General features: G+C 30.7%; 1 protein-coding gene across 2 annotated transcripts in view; it reads left to right on the forward strand.

Annotated features, from left to right (window-relative positions):
* The window catches only part of LOC129721208 (neuropeptide-like precursor 1), an 82,729-nt gene extending 60,084 nt beyond the window's left edge, over nucleotides 1-22,645 (forward strand). For both annotated transcript variants that reach the window (XM_055673505.1, XM_055673504.1), the window contains exon 5: nucleotides 17,998-22,645. In XM_055673505.1, the coding sequence (XP_055529480.1) occupies nucleotides 17,998-18,279 (282 nt within the window). In that variant the 3' untranslated portion in view covers nucleotides 18,280-22,645. The remainder of the gene's footprint in view (nucleotides 1-17,997) is intronic.
* Nucleotides 22,646-23,247: the final 602 nt, after the last annotated feature.

Raw genomic sequence — 23,247 nt, forward strand, 5'->3', positions numbered from 1 at the left:
TTAAAAGAAAATTATTTCTGAGCTCACTTTCAAGTAGTTTTTTGATACGACTATTTTTACGTTTTAGAAAGATTTTAATAATAACTTAAAATAAATTTGTTTACTTTGGTTTTCGGTTGTGTTTTTTTTTTGATGTTTTTGTGCTGAACTCAGGGATTTTTTATCTCTGTATAATCAATAGGGTAAATTAACCTCTAGTGAACCCTTTTCCTCTAGAGGACCATTCGCCATATTGACTCAATTTTTGCGGAAATTCAAGAGATTTTTAGAAACATTTAATCGGGAAACATCTTGTCCAGGTAATCTGCATAACAAACCATAAAAAATTCCAATGATAAATTGAGCAGTACTTCCCAACAGTTTAGCAACACATAGAATAAGTTGATATCTTGTTTTTCCCGATGAGCTAGAAATTTGCGGTCTTCATCAAAGTTGTGTAGGTGGTCAAGGGCTTCTGGATGATGGACAGTTCCGTACGAAATTCAATCGATAAGTAGTGTTAGTATTTCATGCTTCCGTGTACTTCATGCTTCGGTGTATCTTGACCTCACATTTTCTCACGATTGAAACCTTCTAGAGAGTTGTGGTCTTCGGCAAATTTGTTCAAAAGGTTGAAGCGTTCTGCATGGTGGACAGTTCAGTACTGAATTCTACCGTTTCATGGCGCTAGTGTGCAAAAATTCTTCATATTTTGACATTACTCATCCCGCGATCCTTACTTTCCAGAAAGTTGCGATATTTTTTTATTTTATGGGTACTACTGAACGATGGATGATGCCGCTATCCTCATGACCACAGTGGATAAGTGGACCACTCATCAGATTAACTCAATTTCTCTTAACATTAATTGGATTTTAATAAATGTTCCTCTTGATTTTGATAGGTTGGACGAGATGTATCCCGATGGGAGTTTTCGCTTTCTCGCATAAATTGAGTTCATCTGATGGGTGGTCCACTATATGTTAGGGATCCACTATAGGTTTATTTACCCAAATTAGATACGAGAGCGATTTCAAGTGATAAATTCGAAACCAACTTCTCCTTTTCGATATTTTAAAATAAAGTGGCATCTGAGGTCGATTACCTTATAGTGGACCCCTTTGCTATAGTGGACCACTCGCCAGACTAACTCAGTTTATGCGAAAACTTAAGGGATTTTCAGAAAATCGGGAAATCCAGCCAATCTACTATGCTAAAAGAAATTTTATTATCGGACGTATGGTCCACCATATGTTAATGAAGTGAAGGGGTCCACATCAGGTTAACTTACCCTAAGATGATTTCAATTTTATTAGGCTGTTTTTTCTTATATTTCAAAGTGAATTTTGATGATCCTGAACCCGTTTTAATAATTGATTCGTACAATTATTGAAAGCGATAAAAAAAAAATAGATCGAACTTTAATTTGGGACACTGTTTGTACAAATTAGAATTACGGTCAATTAGAAAAGGATGTTTAAATGTTTTTTTTTCTTTTAAAAGAATCTGTTTTTCGAAGGAAGTTTTTTTATTCTATGTTTGACATAGGGTAGAACTTCCTTGAATGGACCGTTTCCTTCAGTGGACCACCCTGACAAAAAACTGTTTATTTTCTTGATATAAACCGAAATTTAGGGTGAATTTAACTAGAGTAGACCCCTTTCTTATTGTGGTCCAGCCAGATCAACTCAATTTATGCGAAAGGGGTTCTCAGAAAACTTCCATCGGAAATCATCTTATCCAACTAATCTGTTTCACAAATATTTATAAATTCCGATTTATGTTAAGAGAAATTGAGTTAATCTGTCGGGTGGTCCACTATAGGTTAGTAAAGGAAAGGGGTCCACTATAGGTTAGTTTATCCATCAAATAATTCTCGTGATTTTGATGCAGATTAGGTGGATAAGATGTTTCCCGATGGAAGTTTTCTGGAATTCCCGCAAAGCTGTAGCGTGTAAGGGAGAGAAGTTGGCAAGTGCTAATAATTTCATCCTGCTAGATTCCTATTCTGGCCCAGTGTGCATTGCACAGTGGTCGGAAAAGGCAATTCGACGAACTTAATTCATTTATGCTTAAACGGCTGATGTAAGCCAAAGACAATGTTTTAAAGAATTGTTCACAAAAATATAACGGAAATGACGATAAGAAAATTTTTTGATCATGGCCTACTATCATAAAAATAAAAAATCGAACTTTTGATACAGCGAAGATACATAAATAGTTTCTTCAGCAAAATTGTTGAACTTTTCAAAATATGAAACTTTGCAGAAAACATCAAATTTCTATGACGCCTATTTATTGAGATACGAAGTATTTCCTCTGTCAACCCCCTCAAATTTAGTTTTTCTAGTATAACTTCTGAAATATTTTTTTTTCATGCACATAATGTTCTAGGCAAATATGACCAACATAAAAATACAGGTTTCTTTCGAAGACAGCATGAAGCTAAAATCGTTCTATACTACGTTAGAGCGTTTTTTCATTAAATTATTTCGCATATTCAAATGCATATAGGGGAGTAAGAGGCAAACCGGTACACATCATCAAAAACTTTTTGTAAAGCTTAGACCTTGTACTATAAGCCAGTTAAACTTTGATACTTGACAATTCATAAATAAATGAGTACAGTGATGTTTTATGTAGGTATGTTTCTAGGGTTTTCTATACAAAAACGCACCAATTTGAACGATGATTTGTGAATTTATGAAACAGATAACTCGCAATACTGAGCGGGGGCCTAGGGTGGTTGGCAACGTCTCCGCCAACCACGCTCGACGCCTGGGTTCGAATCCCACCGCCGACATAGGTGTCGATGGTTGTGAGGTGGCGTGATCCACTCACAACCAACCCAACTGGTCTAGATTCAATACTAGCCGACACCGGGAGATTTTCTGAGGCGAAAAATCTCTGGGATCACGCCTTCCATCGCATGAGGAAGTAAAGCCGTTGGCGCCGGTCCGTTAATAAACGGGTCGTGCGTTAGGGTCCTGGGTGTGGAGTCGCCTCCCTGGGCGTCGGTGATTGGCCACAACAGTGGCGGAACTAGACCGACGGAAAATAAGCGAGAATAAAAAATAAAAAAAAAACTCGCAATACTTTCAAAACTAGTGAGAACACTTCTTTGGTATATTTAGTTGTTGATAGGTGCATCCATCAGTAATTCGACGTGAGAAAAATGAACGCATGACAGCAATGTTTATTGTTAATTATTTATTTCATCTTCATCTGTCTCGTTTTCACTTTCTGTGAAATCTAATATTAACTAAGCATCTTCTGAAAATTCTTGATGCTTCTTTTGCGGTTTGACCAGCAAGCCGGCAATAACTGGATCTGGAGAAACCGATAGTCGACGACATGGCATGTCAACAAGAAGACCTAGTTCTTGTTTAACCTTCTAGTGCCTAAGTTATTTTCTAGACGGGCTTTGGTAAAATCACTATGAATCATTATAAACACTTTTTACGTATTAATTGAAGCTTTTTAGAGGTTTGACTGAAGCCCACCAAATGGCGGGATTGGGCACTAGAGGGTTAAATCGATACTGAATAACTTTCTTGCGATCTTTTACTCTTTCTGCGTCATTTCCAGTACATCGCCATTTTTTCACTTCAACCTTGTACGCCAGGTGTAGAAAATATTCAAAAAATCTGAAACAAATATATCAGACTGATTGAATATTACGATGTTTGATAATATTACCTAATTTTCGCCAGAAGAACGGATAACCCATACTGTAACACTTTCTCATCGATTGACCGCAAGCGAACTTCGGAGAGGTTATTCATCTGGGTGGGTGGGTGCGGATTTTGTATTCGTTACAGCATTTACCACCTTTCCATCGATCATGGTCATAAAAAGTGTATAACTGACCTGGACTACACGACCACTTACTTCAAAGTTTGTTGGTTGAAGATTTTCGATTTGCTAATCCATGTAAAAAATTTTCTTGTATAGTAACATCTGAACAGGTCGACAGTATCTTGTCGAGGATGGTGTTGGATTTTGGAATAGGATTTTAGCTCCAGTTTCAGCCTTAGCTGGAGCCACAGACGTTAGAATTTTCAGAAGATGCTCAGTTAATATTAGATTTCACAGAAAGTGAAAACGAGACAGATGAAGATGAAATAAATAATTAACAATAAACATTGCTGTCATGCGTTCATTTTACTCATGTTGAATTACTGATGGATGCACCTATCAACAACTAGATATACCAAAGAAGTGTTCTCACTAGTTTTGAAAGTATTGCGAGTTATCTGTTTCATAAATTCACAAATCATCGTTCAAATTGGTGCGTTTTTGTATAGAAAACCCTAGAAACATACCTACATGAAACATCACTGTACTCATTCATTTATGAATTGTCAAGTATCAAAGTTTAACTGGATTATAGTACAAGGTCTAAGCTTTAAAAAAAGTATTTGATGGTGTGTACCGGTTTGCCTCTTACTCCCCTATATGCATTTGAATATGCGAAATAATTTAATGAAATAACGCTCTAACGTAGTATAGAACGATTGTAGTAGCTACATGCTGTCTTCGAAAGAAACCTGTATTTTTATGTTGGTCATATTTGCCTAGAACATTATGTGCATGAAAAAAAAAAATATTTCAGAAGTTATACTGGAAAAACTAAATTTGAGGGTGTTGACAGAAGAAATGCTTCGTATCACAATAAATAGACGTCATAGAAATTTGATGTCTTCTGCAAAGTTTCATATTTTGAAAAGTTCAACAACTTTGCTGAAGAAACTATTTATGTATCTTCGCTGTATCAAAAGTTCGATTTTTTATTTTTATGATAGTAGGCCATGATCAAAAAAAATTCTTGTCAACATTTCCGTAATATTTTTGTGAACAATTCTTTAGAACATTGTCTTTGGCTTATATCAACCGTTCAAGCACAAATTAATTAAGTTCGTCAAATCGCCTTTTCCGACCACTGTGCATTGTTGCCAGAACTAATTCAAAATATTATACTTAATTTGTCACGGTTCGTTTTTTTACGTTTTATCGTTTTCGAATTTATCATGCAAAGCACCTCAGTTTATCACGTTTCTGAGATATATGAAATATATTTTAAAACACGAATCAAGTTTCCTAGCGGTGCCATCTAGCGGCGAAAAATTGTCAGCAAGTTTTCGGGAAATTGCTACTTCTAACCCTGGACAGATAATCTTGTTCTGGGGTTGAATTGATGCATGAATTTAAAATCAAGTTTTTGTTGAAAATATAATACTGAGGGATCATTACGGTGTTAACACATCGATGCATAACAAATACCAGAGTTAAGTTTTTTGAAAATCGATAATTGATTCGCACTATAAGCAAAGCAAAGCCTTGGGTGCTACATTCCGTATCGGAACTCGACCTTCTGTTCATTATACACAGACTTCGCAGCCAACTGTTTAAGTGTACAGGACAATTGCGGGACTAGCGCTACGATCCTACTGACACTAACAGTCTCTCCCGAGCTGAGACTTGAACCTACGACGACTGGCTTTGCTTGGCCAGCATCGTACCTCGAGACCAGCTGGATAAACGATGATTCGCACTATATAGAACCTAAATCCGGCCCTGCCTTTACCACAATTACGAAATTTTGCAAGAGGTTCAAAACAATCATCTTATCGATGAAGATGAAACTCCCTCGGTCATATTGTTTAGTTTTTCGGAATTATACCGGAACTGGAGGAAGAACGAATAGCTATATGAACAACTTTCATACAGTCAAAATGTCCATATTATAAAAAAAAGCTTAGCGTCACCTGAAATAATCAGATATCTTGTGTTTCCGACGACCTGCAAAGTTACGGTCTTCAGTGAATTTGTTCAGAAAGTGAAATGCTTCTGGTTGGTTCAGTGCAGAACTCTGTCTCTACGTGGCATTAGTGTGGACGCAATTCTTCAAACTTTGACCATAACTCATCCCGTGATTCTTACTCCTAGAAAGCTGCGGTCATAAGCGAAGTTTGCTCTGAAGATCAAGGGCTTCCAGATGGCGAAAGATTAAGTACGGAATTCCACCTGTATGTGGTGCTAGTGTGCACACAATTCTCCGTATTTTGATCCTGATTTACCTATACTCCAAACGTCGCGTTGCGGTCGGATTTAAAAACGAACTGTGTATCAAATGAAATTTCTTGACCTTCTGAACAACTTTGCTGAAGACGACAACTTTCTAATAGGTCGGAATCACGAGGTGAGGGGGGTTCAAAATACTCAAAACTACATGCACATGATTTGATGAGTTTTGACATAATTAAGTTTTTTTTACACGGGAGATGCGTTATTAATTTGTAAGTGGCCGCTTAAAAAAGCCTTGTTTGAGTTGCGAAAACCATCCTCAAATCTCTAGAGACCAAAATGCAGTATTCTAAATTTTGAGTTTTTACGCCAAAAATTATATATGATCACTCGTGGCCTAAAACGGAAAACGTGATTGAAATGAGGTCTATATCTAGTACCGTTTTTGATCAATAGCGAAAAGCAACTAGCGAGAAAAAACCGTTTAAAATTTCTGTACTTATTGCTGAGAATTTTATTAAACATTGGGCCCCACTGGAACCTGCTCCAGAGTGGGCATTTCGAGGATAACTTGCTAGATGGATTCAGAATGGAATGGAAGTCAACTCCTGCAGTGGTTTCATTAATTTCGATACCCATATTGTTTGGTATTATTGGCAATTGTTAAAATTTACCCCGGATCTTGAACCTGGGCCCAGAAATCCAAAACCATATGGGAACTAACGGCTTATCAGGTCACGTATACTGAAAATAGACAAGTTTTCCAACCTTTTAACGGGTCAAAATCGGAAATCGGTCAAGAATTGAGAAAGTAAGAAGCATTCATTTTGGTGGGTACCCGGGTACCCTGCCGAGCACTTAGGGCCATCCACATACCACGTGGACAGATTTTAAACGATTTTGACCCCTTCTAAAAATTTTGTATGGACCGGGGACATTACACATAGCACCCCCCTCCCCCCAATTGCTGTCCACGTGTGGATGGCCCCTTACGGATGTTCAAATTGCCGATTACATAACGGTTAAAATTGGATCCTTACCCTATGCCCCCTGTATACTTGAAAATTTGAAATATAAAAATTATATACGGTTAGACAACAAATCGATGTTTAACATGCAATACAGTGTGTGAAAATTGTGCTTGATGAGTAATAAGAGTTTGAAGGTCATTTTTTTGAGGTAAAAACTAATTTATATTCGCGAAGGCTGAGAAGTTGAAAGGGCTTTGTGGGCGCGCAGCTTTCGTTGCAGATTCGTAATTCACTGTCCAATCCGAATACGTATCCTAAAAACAAAACGTGTTTATATTAAATAATGGCATGATTGCTTTACGGTTCGAAATTTAATATGTAGAAAAAAAATTAAAAACTTTGTGATGATTCTAGGAAATTTCATGGCACATTTCTAGTGGTAGCAATGCAACACCAGCAGCATAAGCAGTGACTATTCCAGTAAAATTTCATTCAGCTACACTTTTTCCAACCTATCATATATCAAGCTTCAAGCAATGAAGCGATATCAGCATGAGAGCAGAAAAAAATAGTTTTTAGGGATTAATTAATTATGCTCCTCATTTCACCACTGCCATCGTTTAAATCTGAATCACTCGTCAAAACTCAAAGGGCATGCTTCTACACTTCGTATTAGATAAGGACCTCACAATTTCACCCGAGCAAAACTGGAGATTGATGATAGGAAGCAATATCGAAGTATTATTATTATTGTATTCGATGTTGTTACTTATTTTTGTGGTATTCAAATCAAAATCTCTTGAAATACCGTGAATAACTTTTACAGTGCCAAAGCAAACAACGTTTAGCTTTCTGTTCTAACTCCAGCTTTGCTTGGGAGCCTTCTTCGGTGTATAACTTTCGACGCGGAACCGACCAACTTTTGTTTGCCTGACAGCTGGGCAGATAAGAGCTCCCTCTGATATCACATTCTTGCAACCGACGACGTGTGTGTTTGTGTATGGGTATCAGATTACAAGCCAAAAACAGTCAAATTAACGTCATATTTGTCACTGAGCTCTTCTGCCGCAAAAGCGAGAATAGACACGGGAGCGCGCTGCTGATGCTGTGTGTGACCTTGCGAATGGCAACACGGTGTGGTAACAGCGTTGATTGTAATCGGTTCATTTCGTTTCCCCTCTCTGCCCTTTGCGCATTGGCCCTTTGCCGTGCCTACCGCTTTGCGTATCACATGACTCACCCAACCTGTGTGGGGGATCTTGCAGGGAGCAGGTGAAATGGAGTGCTTTTTTAATTTTCCCACTTATCTAAACAGTCCTATTTTTAGCGTAGATTTTTGTATTCGTGTGCGGATGGAATTTTGAGCACTGATGTTTTTGGTTTTGGTTGTGCATGTTCTTATTGCTGTTCTTCAGAGATGCTAATTGCGATTTACTGTTTAGAAAACTTTTCCATTTCCGAAAAAAAATTGATGATACTATTTTTTGTTCAATCTATTCATATCTGTGAACATAAATAGAAAATTGTTTTACTACTTTTAATACTGATTTTTGATCGCATTACATTTTTCTCTTCGATGCAAAATGCCCTGATACTTGTATAAAACTAAAGGCATAAAAATATGTTGAAGATACTTAAGTTGCTGTTATTTGTTTCATAGCTACCGCACTAGAATTATTTGCGAACACCGCACAAGTACTACTTTTGAAATTCTATTATTGTCATATTTGATTTGAAACATTAAATACACACTGAAATGTTGGAAAAGCTAACGGCTTTGGCATTTGATTTCTGACTTTCGATTGTTGTCCCTAACTGCACAGTTTTGACTTTGGACTGTTGATAATTGACTTTAGACCTTTTTATTCTTTGCTATTGACTTTCACCTTGAATGTTGACTTTTGACTTGATTTTAAGCTTCTGCTATTGATTTTTAATTCATGACTTTCCACTTCCAACTTTTGGTTTTGATCTTTTCACTTTATGTCTTTCATTGTCGACCTTTATCTTTCGAATATTGATTTTTGAGTTTAGAATATTTAATTTTAGATTTTTCATTTTTGACCTTTGACTTCTGACTTCATATTTCTGATTTTTGACTTTGATGATTTTTGATTTTTGAGTTAAATCTTTAGTTACCTTCAATTTCGACTTGAGAATTCAAAATTTTTATTATAAACTTGTGACTTATGACTAATGATTTTTAGCTTTTTACTTTTGATTTCGGACTATTAAACTTAAACTTTTAAAAATTCACTTTTTTTTGACCTGACAATTTTTTTTTAGCAATTTTTACTCTTTATTTTAGGATTCATGCTTTGACCGTTAATTTTTGATGGATGACTTCGATTTTAGACATTTAACGTCTGAGTTTCGACTTTTGAATTTGACTTTTGATTTTTGATATTTTACTTTTAACTATTACCCTTTGACTTTGAATTTATGACTATGAGTTTTCAATTTTTGTCATTTAACTTTTACCCTTCAACTTTTAACTTTTGATTTTTACTCTTTGACTTTCGACTCTGGAATTTGATTTCAAACGTTGCACTTTGGACACCTAATTTTTGAATTTTGACTTTTTTCTTTTATATTTTTCTTTCAAATTTTAACTTTTAAATTTTAACTTTTCACTTTTTACTCTCAACTCTCCACTTTTTACCTTTGAGTTTTAACTTAACTTAACTTTTTCTTTTTTTTTCTTTTTACTTTTTACTTTTCACTTTTTACCTTTTACCTTTTACTTTTTACTTTCTAGTCTTTACTTTTTACTTTTTGCTTTTTCCTTTTTACTTTTTACTCTTTACTTTTTACTTTTTACTTTTTACTTTTTACTTTTTACTTTTTACTCTCTACTTTTTACTTTTTACTTTTTACTCTTTACCTTTTAATTTTTACTTCTTATTTTTTACTCTTTACTTTTTACTTTTTACTTTTAACTTTTTGCTTTTTACTTTTTGCTTTTTACCATTTATTTTTTACTTTTTACTTTTTAATTTTTACTTTTTACTTTTTACTTTTTACTTTTTACTTTTTACTTTTTACTTTTTACTTTTTACTTTTTACTTTTTACTTTTTACTTTTTACTTCTTACTTTTTACTTTTTACTTTTTACTTTTTACTTTTTACTTTTTACATTTTACTTTTTACTTTTAACTTTTAACTTTTTACTTTTACCTTTTTACTTTTTACTTTTTACTCTTTATTTTTTACTTTTTACTTTTTACTTTTTACTTTTTACTTTTTACTTTTTACTTCTTACTTTTTACTTTTAACTTTTAACTTTTTACTTTTTACTTTTTACTTTTTACTTTTTACTTTTTACTTTTTACTTTTTACTTTTTACTTTTTACTTTTTACTTTTTACTTTTTACTTTTTACTTTTTACTTTTTACTTTTTACTTTTTACTTTTTACTTTTTACTTTTTACTTTTTACTTTTTACTTTTTACTTTTTACTTTTTACTTTTTACTTTTTACTTTTTACTTTTTACTTTCTAGTTTTTACTTTTTACTATTTACTTTTTACTTTTTGCTTTTAACTTTTAACTTTTTACCTTTTACTTTTTACTTTTTACTTTTTACTTTTTACTTTTTACTCTTTACTTTTTCTTTTTACTTTTTACTTTTTACTCATTACTTTTTACTTTTTACTTTTTACTTTTTACTTTTTACTTTTTACTTTTTACTTTTTACTTTTTGCTCTTTACCTTTTACTTTTTGCTTTTAACTCTTTACCTTTTAATTTTTACTTTTTATTTTTTACTCTTTACTTTTTACTTTTTACTTTTTGCTTTTTACCATTTATTTTTTACTTTTTACTTTTTCCTTTTTCCTTTTTACTTTTTACTTTTTACTTTTTACTTCTTACTTTTTACTTTTTACATTTTACTTTTTACTTTTAACTTTTAACTTTTTACTTTTACCTTTTTACTTTTAATTTTTTTACTCTTTATTTTTTATTTTTTTTTTTCATTTTTACTTTTTATTTTTTACTTCTTACTTTTTACTTTTTACTTTTTACTTTTTACTTTTTACTTTTTACTTTTTACTTTTTACTTTTTACTTTTTACTTTTTACTTTTTACTTTTTACTTTTTACTTTTTACTTTTTACTTTTTACTTTTTACTTTTTACTTTTTACTTTTTACTTTTTACTTTTTACTTTTTACTTTTTACTTTTTACTTTTTACTTTTTACTTTTTACTTTCTAGTTTTTACTTTTTACTATTTACTTTTTACTTTTTGCTTTTAACTTTTAACTTTTTACCTTTTACTTTTTACTTTTTACTTTTTACTTTTTACTTTTTACTCTTTACTTTTTCTTTTTACTTTTTACTTTTTACTCATTACTTTTTACTTTTTACTTTTTACTTTTTACTTTTTACTTTTTACTTTTTACTTTTTACTTTTTGCTCTTTACCTTTTACTTTTTGCTTTTAACTCTTTACCTTTTAATTTTTACTTTTTATTTTTTACTCTTTACTTTTTACTTTTTACTTTTTGCTTTTTACCATTTATTTTTTACTTTTTACTTTTTCCTTTTTCCTTTTTACTTTTTACTTTTTACTTTTTACTTCTTACTTTTTACTTTTTACATTTTACTTTTTACTTTTAACTTTTAACTTTTTACTTTTACCTTTTTACTTTTAATTTTTTTACTCTTTATTTTTTATTTTTTTTTTTCATTTTTACTTTTTATTTTTTACTTCTTACTTTTTACTTTTTACTTTTTACTTTTTACTTTTTACTTTTTACTCTTTACTTTTACTTTTTACTTTTTACTTTTTACTTTTTACTTTTTACTTCTTACTTTTTACTTTTTACTTCTTACTTTCTACTTTTTACTTTTTACTTGTTACTTTTTATTTTTTACTTTCTACTTTTTATTTTTTACTATTTACTTTTTACTTTTTGCTTTTTGCTTTTAACTTTTAACTTTTAACTTTTAACTTTTTACTTTTCACTTTTTACTTTTTACTTTTAACTTTTTACTCATTACTTTTTATTTTCTACTTTTTACTTTTTACTTTTTACTTTTTACTTTTTACTTTTTACTTTTAACTTTTTACTTTTTACTTTTTACTTTTTACTTTTTACTTTTTACTTTTTACTTTTTACTTTTTACTATTTACTTTTTACTTTTTTTTTACTTTTTACTTTTTATTTTTTACTTTTTACTTTTTACTTTTTACTTTTTGCTTTTTACTTTTTACTTTTTACTTTCTAGTTTTTACTTTTTACTATTTACTTTTTACTTTTTGCTTTTAACTTTTAACTTTTTACCTTTTACTTTTTACTTTTTACTTTTTACTTTTTACTCTTTACTTTTTCTTTTTACTTTTTACTTTTTACTCATTACTTTTTACTTCTTACTTTTCATTTTTTACTTTTTACTTGTTACTTTTTACTTTTTACTTTTTACTTTTTACTTATTGCTCTTTACCTTTTACTTTTTGCTTTCAACTCTTTACCTTTTAATTTTTACTTCTTATTTTTTACTCTTTACTTTTTACTTTTTACTTTTTACTTTTAACTTTTTACTTTTCACTTTTTGCTTTTTACCATTTATTTTTTACTTTTTCCTTTTTCCTTTTTACTTTTTACTTTTTACTTTTTACTTCTTACTTTTTACTTTTTACATTTTACTTTTTACTTTTAACTTTTAACTTTTTACTTTTACCTTTTTACTTTTTATTTTTTACTCTTTAATTTTTACTTTTTTTTTATTTATACTTTTTATTTTTTACTTCTTACTTTTTACTTTTTACTTTTTACTTTTTACTTTTTAATTTTTACTTTTTACTTTTTACTTTTTACTTCTTACTTTTTACTTTTTACTTTTTACTTTTTACTTTTTACTTTTTACTTTTTACTTTTTACTTTTTACTTTTTACTTTTTACTTTTTACTTTTTACTTTTTACTTTTTACTTTTTACTTTTTACTTTTTACTTTTTACTTTCTAGTTTTTACTTTTTACTATTTACTTTTTACTTTTTGCTTTTAACTTTAAACTTTTTACCTTTTACTTTTTACTTTTTACTTTTTACTTTTTACTATTTACTCTTTACTTTTTCTTTTTACTTTTTACTTTTTACTCATTACTTTTTACTTTTTACTTTTTACTTTTTACTTTTTACTTTTTACTTTTTACTTTTTACTTTTTGCTCTTTACCTTTTACTTTTTGCTTTCAACTCTTTACCTTTTAATTTTTACTTCTAATTTTTTACTCTTTACCCTTTACTTTTTACTTTTTACTTTTAACTTTTTACTTTTCACTTTTTGCTTTTTACCATTTATTTTTTACTTTTTACTTTTTCCTTTTTCCTTTTTACTTTTTACTTTTTACTTTTTACTTTTTACTTTTTACATTTTACTTTTTACTTTTAACTTTTAACTTTTTACTTTTACCTTTTTACTTTTTATTTTTTACTCCTTATTTTTTACTTTTTTTTTTCATTTTTACTTTTTATTTTTTACTTCTTACTTTTTACTTTTTACTTTTTACTTTTTACTTTTTACTTCTTACTTTTTACTTTTTACTTTTTACTTTTTACTTTTTACTTTTTACTTTTTACTTTTTACTTTTTACTTTTTACTTTTTACTTCTTACTTTTTACTTTTTACTTCTCACATTTTACTTTTTACTTTTTACTTTTTACTTTTTACTTTTTACTTTCTACTCTTTACTTTTTACAATTTACTTTTTACTTTTTGCTTTTTGCTTTTAACTTTTAACTTTTTACTTTTTACTTTTTACTTTTTACTTTTTACTTTTAACTTTTTACTCATTACTTTTTATTTTTTACTTCTTACTTTTTACTTTTTACTTTTTACTTTTTACTTTTTACTTTTTACTTTTTTCTTTTAACCTTTTACTTTTTACTTTTTTTTTTTACTTTTTACTTTTTACTTTTTACTTTTTACTTTTTACTCTTTACTTTTTACTTTTTACTTTTTACTTTTTACTTTTTAATTTTTACTTTTTACTTTGTACTTTTTTTACGTTTTACTTTTAACTTTTTACTTTTTACTTCTTACTTTTTACTTCTTACTTTTTACTTTTCACTTTTTACTTTTTACTTTTTACTTTTTACTTTTTACTTTTTACTTTTTACTTTTTACTTTTTACTTTTTACTTGTTACTTTTTACTTTTTACTTTTTACTTTTAACTCTTTACTTTTTACTTTTTACTTTTTACTTATAACTTTTAACTTTTAACATTTTACTTTTTACTTTTTACTTTTTACTTTTTACTTGTTACTTTTTACTTTTTACTTTTTACTTTTTACTTTTTACTTTTTACTTTTTACTTTTTACTTCTTACTTTTTACTTTTTACTTCTCACATTTTACTTTTTACTTTTTACTTTTTACTTTTTACTTTTTACTTTTTACTTTTTACTTTTTACTCTTTACTTTTTACTTTTTACTTTTTACTTTGTTACATTACTTTTTACTTTTTACTTTTTACTTTTTACTTTTTACTTTTTACTTTCTACTTTTTACTTTTTACTATTTACTTTTTACTTTTTGCTCTTTGCTTTTAACTTTTAACTTTTAACTTTTTACTTTTTACTTTTTACTTTTTACTTTTTACTTTTTACTTTTAACTTTTTACTCATTACTTTTTATTTTTTACTTTTTACTTTTTACTTTTTACTTTTTACTTTTTACTTTTTACTTTTTACTTTTTACTTTTTACTTTTTACTCTTTACCTTTTACTTTTTACTTTTTTTTTTTACTTTTTACTTTTTACTTTTTACTTTTTACTTTTTACTTTTACTTTTTACTTTTTACTTTTTACTTTTTACTTTTTACTTTTTACTTTTTACTTTTTACTTCTTACTTTTTACATTTTACATTTTACTTTTTACTTCTTACTTTTTACTATTTACTTTTTACTTTTTACTTTTTACTTTTTACTTTTTACTTTTTACTTTTTACTTTTTACTTTTTACTTTTTACTTTTACTTTTTACTTTTTACTTTTTACTTTTTACTTTTTACTTTGTACTGTTTACTTGTTACTTTTTACTTTTGACTTTAACTTTTTACTTTTTACTTTTACTTTTTACTTTTTACTTTCTACTTTCTACTTTTTACTTACTACTTTTTACTTTTTACTTTTTACTTTTTACTTTTTACTTTTTACTTTTTACTTTTTACTTTTTACTTTTTACTTTTTACTTTTTACTTTTTACTTTTTACTTTTTACTTTTTACTTTTTACTTTTTACTTTTTACTTTTTTCTTTTTTCTTTCTACTTTTTACTTTTTACTTTTTACTTCTTACTTTTTACTTTTTACCTTTTACTTTTTACTTTTTACTTTTTTCTTTTTACTTTTTACTTTTTACTTTTTACTTTTTACTTTTTAATTTTTATCTTTTTCTTTTTACTTCTTACTTTTTACTTTTTACTTTTTTTTTTACTTATTACTTTTTGCTTCTTACCTTTTACTTTCTATTTTTTACTTTCTATTTTTTACTTTTTACTTTTTACTTTTTTCTTTTTACCTTTTACTTATTACTTTTTACTTTTTACTTTTTACTTTTCACTTTTTACTTTTTACTTTTTACTTTTTTCTTTTTACTTTTTACTTTTTTCTTTTTACTTTTTACTTTTTACTTTTCACTTTTTACTTCTTACCTTTTACTTAATACTTTTTTCTTTTTACTTTTATTTTTTAACTTTTAACTTTTAACTTTTAACTTTTAACTTTTAACTTTTTACTTTCTACTTTTTACTTTCACTATTTACTTTTTACTTTTTACTTTTTACTTTTTACTTTTTACTTTTTACTTTTTACTTTTTACTTTTTACTTTTTACTTTTTACTTTTTACTTTTTACTTTTTACTTTTTACTTTTTACTTTTTACTTTTTACTTTTTACTTTTTACTTTTTACTTTTTACTTTTTACTTTTTACTTTTTACTTTTCACTTTTTACTTTTTACATTGGAGGTTTGTTTTTCGAGTTATGATTTTTGGAATTTGACTTTTGTCTCTTGATTTTTGATTTGATTGTTCACTTTTGGTATTAATTTTTACTTTTTGGTTTGTGGGTCTGTAATTTTTACTTTTGACTTTTTCCTTTAAAATTATGGTTTTAGATTTTTGATTTTGTCTTTTGCCTTGACTTTCTATTTTTATTTTTTCACGACTTTTACCTTTGTTAAATTTTCTTGTACTTTTTGACTTGTGAATTTTGTTTGATCTTTGGGCTTTGATTTCCGACTGTTCACTACTCACTATTCATTACTCACTATTCACTTTTCACTATTCGCTATTCACTATTCGCTATTCACTATTCACTATTCACTTTTCACTATTAACTATTCACTATTCATTGTTCACTTTTCAATATTTACTATTCGCTATTCACTATTCACTATTCATTATTTACTGCTCACTATTTACTATTCACCATTCACTATTCACTATTCACTATTCACTATTCACTGTTTACTATTCACTGTTCACTATTCACTCTTCACTATTCACTATTGACTATTGACTATTCACTATTCACTATTGACTATTGACTATTGACTATTGACTATTCACTATTCACTATTCACTATTCACTATTCACTATTCACTATTCACTATTCACTATTCACTATTCACTATTCACTATTCACTATTCACTATTCACTATTCACTATTCACTATTCACTATTCACTATTCACTATTCACTATTCACTATTCACTATTCACTATTCACCATTCACTATTCACTATTCACTATTCACTATTCACTATTCACTATTCACTATTCACTATTCACTATTCACTATTCACTATTCACTATTCACTATTCACTATTCACTATTCACTATTCACTATTCACTATTCACTATTCACTATTCACTATTCACTATTCACTATTCACTATTCACTATTCACTATTAACTGTTCACTATTCACTATTCACTATTCACTATTCACTATTCACTATTAACTGTTCACTATTCACTATTCACTATTCACTATTCACTATTCACTATTAACTGTTCACTATTAACTGTTCACTATTCACTATTCACTATTCACTATTCACTATTCACTATTCACTATTCACTATTCACTATTCACTATTCACTATTCACTATTCACTATTCACTATTCACTATTCACTGTTCACTATTCACTATTTACTTTTCACTATTCACTGTTCACTATTCACTATTCACTATTCACTATTCACTATTCACTATTCACTATTCACTATTCACTATTCACTATTCACTATTAACTATTCACTATTCACTATTCACTATTCACTATTCACTATTCACTAATCGCTATTCACTATTCGCTATTTACTATTCACTACTCACTATTCATTATTTATCATTTACTTTTCACTATTCACTATTTACTCTTCACTATTCACTATTCACTATTAACTATTGACTATTGACTATTCACTATTCACTATTCACTATTCACTGTTCACTGTTAACTATTCGCTATTCACTATTCACTATTCACTATTCACTGTTAACTATTCACTATCCATTGGTTACTACTCAAATAAACTTGTTTATTTTCTTTCGACATGTCTCAAAAACTAATTCATCAATGATATTTTTTTCCGCATTCTTGCTAAACAAATATAAATTTTGCGTGAACATTAATTTTAGCATAAAATTTAACGTTTTTAATTTACTCCGAAATTATCAAGCCATTGTTCAATACCAGATATAATAAGTACTGGTATTTTGAGCTTGCTGTTGTGTGAAAACCTATCACAGTAAGGTTGATGAATATTAATTTAGCGAAAACCAATTGACTCTATCGTTTAAGAACGTAGTTTAGATATTTTCCATGTATTAGAAAAATCGTTAGATGTACTAAATTGCATTGTCGTTAGAACACATTCTTCCTGTTTCAGGTTGTTTTAACTTCTTGTTAGTAGTTAGTATGTGTTTAAACTACATTTGAAGCTTCCAATTGTCCTTATTATCGAACTTTTTTTTATTTTTTTTCACATCATGATATTCATTTGAAAAGGCCGAGTTTTACCTCCAACCCGAGCGACTACGACAACCAACCGCAGGCGTTTGTAGACGATGCGACACTAGTGGCGAACGCAGCGGATTTCGAGGCGCCCCTTCTCCCTTCTTCATCAGTAGCGGCAGCAGCAGTTGGGGAGCACCCGGGCTACAGTCTACGTGGGGCTCCACACCGCCCAGAGTTACCGCGTTACACTGGAGACGCTTTCGCGACTCGTCCCCGAGCGTACGGCGGAGGATCACGCGAGGAGCTCCCGCTGTATTACGGCGACTCCAGTGAGGTCCCATCTAATCCCTTCTACACCGAGGACGAGTTCCAATGCGCCGCACGGCTACGCAAGTTGCTCCACTATCTTAAGAAACAGTACTACCTGGACAATAAGTACATACAGGCAGTCTACGGACGGAATGCTTTAAGATATAACTAAGTAGATCATAGCGGTTTTGAAGTTCAATCAAGCCGAAGTATAATTGAAATAAAGCTGACACAAGACAATAATTCGCACTGGTTAAAAAGGTAATGCTGCTGGCACTGTATATTGTTTTAATAGTTTTTTAACTACAAGGTGGCGTTTCGAATATCAACTAAAAAAAAAACAAAACAAACAAAAAATGTAAGTAAAATTTAAAAAATGCTGTTTAACATTATTATATACATCTATAAATTAAGTCAAGAAAAAAAACAAGGAGCCCCCTCGTAAGTGTTTATAAGCATTTATATACGGTATTGAAGTGTAGAGCTAGGTAACCATTATTGACAATTTTAAGATGTATTTATTATGCAAAAACCGGTTACGGCCGTCAAACTGATTAGGGCTGAAGAAACTTCTATAATTTCTGTTTTCCACTGGAAATCTTCCTCTGCTATGGCTTCCTATGAGCGAAGCTGACCTAATAAGATAAACAATATATCTATCCCCATATCCTTTCTCTCATATCAAATTGAAAAACTTGAAAAACTGAACTTTTTATATTTAGAAGAAACAAATATCCTTCTCCTTTTAATAACCCTAATATATGAAATTTTATCCTAACATATTTATTGACACTATTCTAGACGAAATTAGGTATATAAAGCTGAGAGTAAACTCAAACATGGCGTAATTATTTGCCAGCAATAAACATACCCGTTCACGGGGCGGAGGCTGTTTGCAGGTGGAATAAAAGTGTAATCCTGGCATGTTCACCGGAAATTGTAGGACAGTGTGTATTCATTTTTGCTCATCATCAAATAACAAGCCAATTTCCTCCGAGCATTCCTGGTCCACTGCCAACAGCCCGGGTCTCGTGTCACGGCCAGAGGTCCTCTCCTCGGTTGGTAGTTTATTTGCTGTTACTCTAACAACCGTTCCGTCATCTACTGGAAGACTGCGGGGCGAGATTCTTCATTGATATGATATCGTTATACAAACCAGCCAGAAAACACAGTGGCAGCTATAATGTAGAGGGGCTTGGACCTATCTAGGATGTAGACAAATTCATTCCGATGCTTATTTTCCACGTGCCGTGGTTGAGCGTCTTCCAGGGCGGTAGCGAAACCGAGCGCTGGAGACGATTATGAAAAAAAATGTTATTTTTATTGAATTTTTCCCCGCAGCAAATTGAAGAATGATTATCTCAAATTATGATCATTTGTTATGAACTCTCGATCTCTCTACCGCTGGGGAGTGTGTAGTACTTTGTACAATATCAGCCGAATAGTAACAGTGACGACGACGGCCCCCGCATTCCCAGGCAAGACCTCACGATTACGGAATTCGGTGTACATGGCACACGGTGGAAGAAGGATGGAGATGGTACAAGAGTTTCAAAATCAATTCTCTCGTTAGCAGCAGGTTCTTTCACCTATTTGCTTTTCTGCATTCCGTTGTCAGCGGATTGATTGCTTTTGATTGGACTCGTAGCTTTGATCAGACAGATGATGTTTTATGGATACCCGGGGGAGAACCTTTTCCGGATTAGATGATACGATTGTTGAATCACCCGTCTGGAAAATTTGCGACTCGGAGGGGGACTTTTCGATGGATAAATACTTTACTTCCAATTCATGTTTAGTAATCTCAGTTAATCTTTAACTAGGTACAAAACCTAAACCTTACCATGAAGTTAACGGAATGTAATGTATGTAATTTTGTATTTCGAGGATTTGATTTTCTGCGTAATAATTGTTTACTATTATACGATACCTTCATTAAAAAATAGGACGATAATTTGATAAGTGTTATATTGCCTTGATTATGTTTGAACAATTAACTTTTTTTCTTATTAAAATTTTTTATGGGCCCAATGAACAATACAGGTCTAATGCATATTATTTTAAGAACAATAATGATGCTTTCAATAACAATTGCATCCAAACGATTCGACTCATTTCTAACCTTCAGTTCATCATGATTTCATTAATCAAATGTCAGTTAATAACATAAACGGCCTTGTTTTTGTTTGTAAATGAAAAAGTACATTAACGCTTCCTTTCACTTGTTTACAACCTTGGTAGCAAACTGTCCGATCAACACTGGTTAGTTTCCATTTCATGCAATTCTCTACCCATTGCCAGTAAGGTTGCAATGTTTGTTGCTATGTGATGTTTATAATATGTATTCTACTTTTTCAATATCTGTCAAAGTTGTTAAGTAGTGTTTTGAAATCCAGTTTCTAGTCCATTTCAAAGGTAACTAGTATTAATGCCATAGATTAACTTTATTGTCTCATGACATTGAACCATTTGAATGACAATTTTGTATGGGTACATGATATTTATGTTTATAACGCAACCGTTGCAACATTTTTGTTTATTATAATGTTGAGTCCTAATTTGAATTGAAAATGCGTTTCACCGCGTCCATATTCTGCTCTTTTTAGTCACAAAATAGTTGCGTTAAAGTGCCAGATACGAATGATCTACATTCAACTACTTCTTATTGATAGTTACACTTGCAATATTAAGTTTGTTCACTCTGAGTTGGTTCGATGTGTATTTATTCGGCAGTTCTTCCGTCGAATTAGAGAATTATTACGTGGTCAAATTTTGTGTTCCTCGAGGAAGTCATATAGGATCGCTAATACTGGTTAATGTTTTTTTGAACGAAAGAAAATCCTCTTTCGAGATGTTCAGGGTTTTAGCTTGATTTCAATGTTAGAATGTTGCGCATAATTAACAATACTTTTCAAGCTCTGACGACTCCATCTTTCTTCAGCGTACCGAAGTCTGACAAAACATTTGGCATCAGCCTAACCAAACGGTGATTTTCATAGACTGGTGTTCGAAAATCTGTATCAACGTGTGTGAGTTAAAACACTAACAAAATTTACTCAATGGGTTTCATACGGTATAGCTAAACCAATTCTTCGAATGCAGATCTCACACTGGGGAAATAAACATGAATTCGCTACTCATCGAATATAATGCGGAACCCTCTTTCTTTCTTAAAATCCAAACCAAACATGAACTGGAAAAATGGGAGAAAAATCGGCTAAAATTGTCATTGTCATCACCGGAGATTCCAATTCGAATTTAATTTTATTTCCCACTAGAAGCTAATCCTGTCCTAACAACCTGCTAAACTAAATAGATGAACAAAAAAAAACCTGCTAAACTATAGATATTAAGTATAAATGAAATCAATGGACAATACATATTATTCCCAACTAGTGGGAAGCCATCGCTGCAAGAGAACCGAGGGGCATCCTTTCCACTCCATCCACATTATATAACTTCCGGTGGAAAGTGTGCAACTATGCTCTTGGCAAATAATTATATACTCATTTCTATTGATGATATAGTCAGTAACTTAGACATTAGTCTAGACAAATAAGAACTAAGATAGAACGATGGGAAACTAAAGCTTACCGTGAACTAATCATAACAAGTGGAAACAAGCCATGACAATAAACTGGGTCAAAATGAAGCATATTTTCAAAGAAGGGAGCATACATTTGGGTCAAGTGGCAGCTAATGGACAATAATGTCAATAAAAATGTAGCAAACCGGATACCTTTGAGAAAAAAAAAAAACAAAGAACGAAAACACTAATAACAGTTGCTTCCGCCAAGCTGTAGATATCGGAGACAATAATTTGAAAGAGGGGCGACCCCCAACCAGATGAAAAACGATAGATTATCCGACTCTTATCTTCCCAAGCAGACTGCAAACAAAACTCCTGCGCTGAAAATTGCACTTGTTGAACTTAACGGCAGAAACCCGCTCACAAATAGACATATAGATAAGCATATAGGCACATGCAGACAGTAATCACTATACGTACATACATACATACCTAACAAACATCCGGAGTGAAACTTGCTCAGTAGACAGGAAAGGGAATAGAAATGACTAGAAAACCACGGTAGTGATTTTCAGCCCTAGGAATCACAGACAGCAGCAAATTAGATACGCGAGCAAGTGGTAGCAAAATTGGCTGAAACCTGATCCGGGGGCAAGGTGGAGCGTGTAGAAATCGAAAATCAGAGTTCTCGTTAAGCATTATCATGGGTGACGCAGCTAGACATGAAGAGCTTTCGCTCATAAGAGGAAAACTTGTGTATCTTAATGAAGAAAAAAAATTACATATATTTACTGTATTTACTCTCCCCTTCTGAACAGAGAATAAAGTCAACATTGAATACAAATAATGGTTGAGATGAAATTGCATTTTTGTTTCTAAGTTGGTACTCGCTTGACTTTGGTCTTGGATGACTCAAGGGCTTTCTTATCGAATAAGCTATGCGTTGTAGACCAATGATCTTCTGGGGTTATTGCAATGGTTTCCTTCGATGTGATGGATGGGAATATGTTGTATGACGGATATAACTATTTGATTTGCACACTCGAACAGATAGGGGTACTGGGGGTAAGCCCGGCTCCCTAAGGAAAATGATTCTTTAGTAGCACTTGATAGAGAATATTGTTATATTTCTTCCACAGAGTCATTGCCCAGATTGTTTTCTACAAGATATGAAGGTTTTCAGTACTTTCAAACTGATATTTTACAAGGAACAGTGAAGTTTTGAAACTAAGATAAAAACGACGTTTAGCAATCAGTGCGGGTGAAACCGGCACCCCTTGGGGGTAACACCGGCACCTAAGTTTGTTCATGAATTAACTCGAATTAACTGAACCAATTTGAACCGCCGAATGAGAGATCTTACATTTCTGTATGTTACTGTTGAATTTGGTTGTTGTCGGTTAGCTGGTTCTGGGCAGATTGCCGGAACATGTTCCGGTAAACATTATATATAAACAATGAAA

Source organism: Wyeomyia smithii, chromosome 2 (genome assembly GCF_029784165.1).
Source record: "Wyeomyia smithii strain HCP4-BCI-WySm-NY-G18 chromosome 2, ASM2978416v1, whole genome shotgun sequence".
Lineage (NCBI taxonomy): Eukaryota > Metazoa > Arthropoda > Insecta > Diptera > Culicidae > Wyeomyia > Wyeomyia smithii.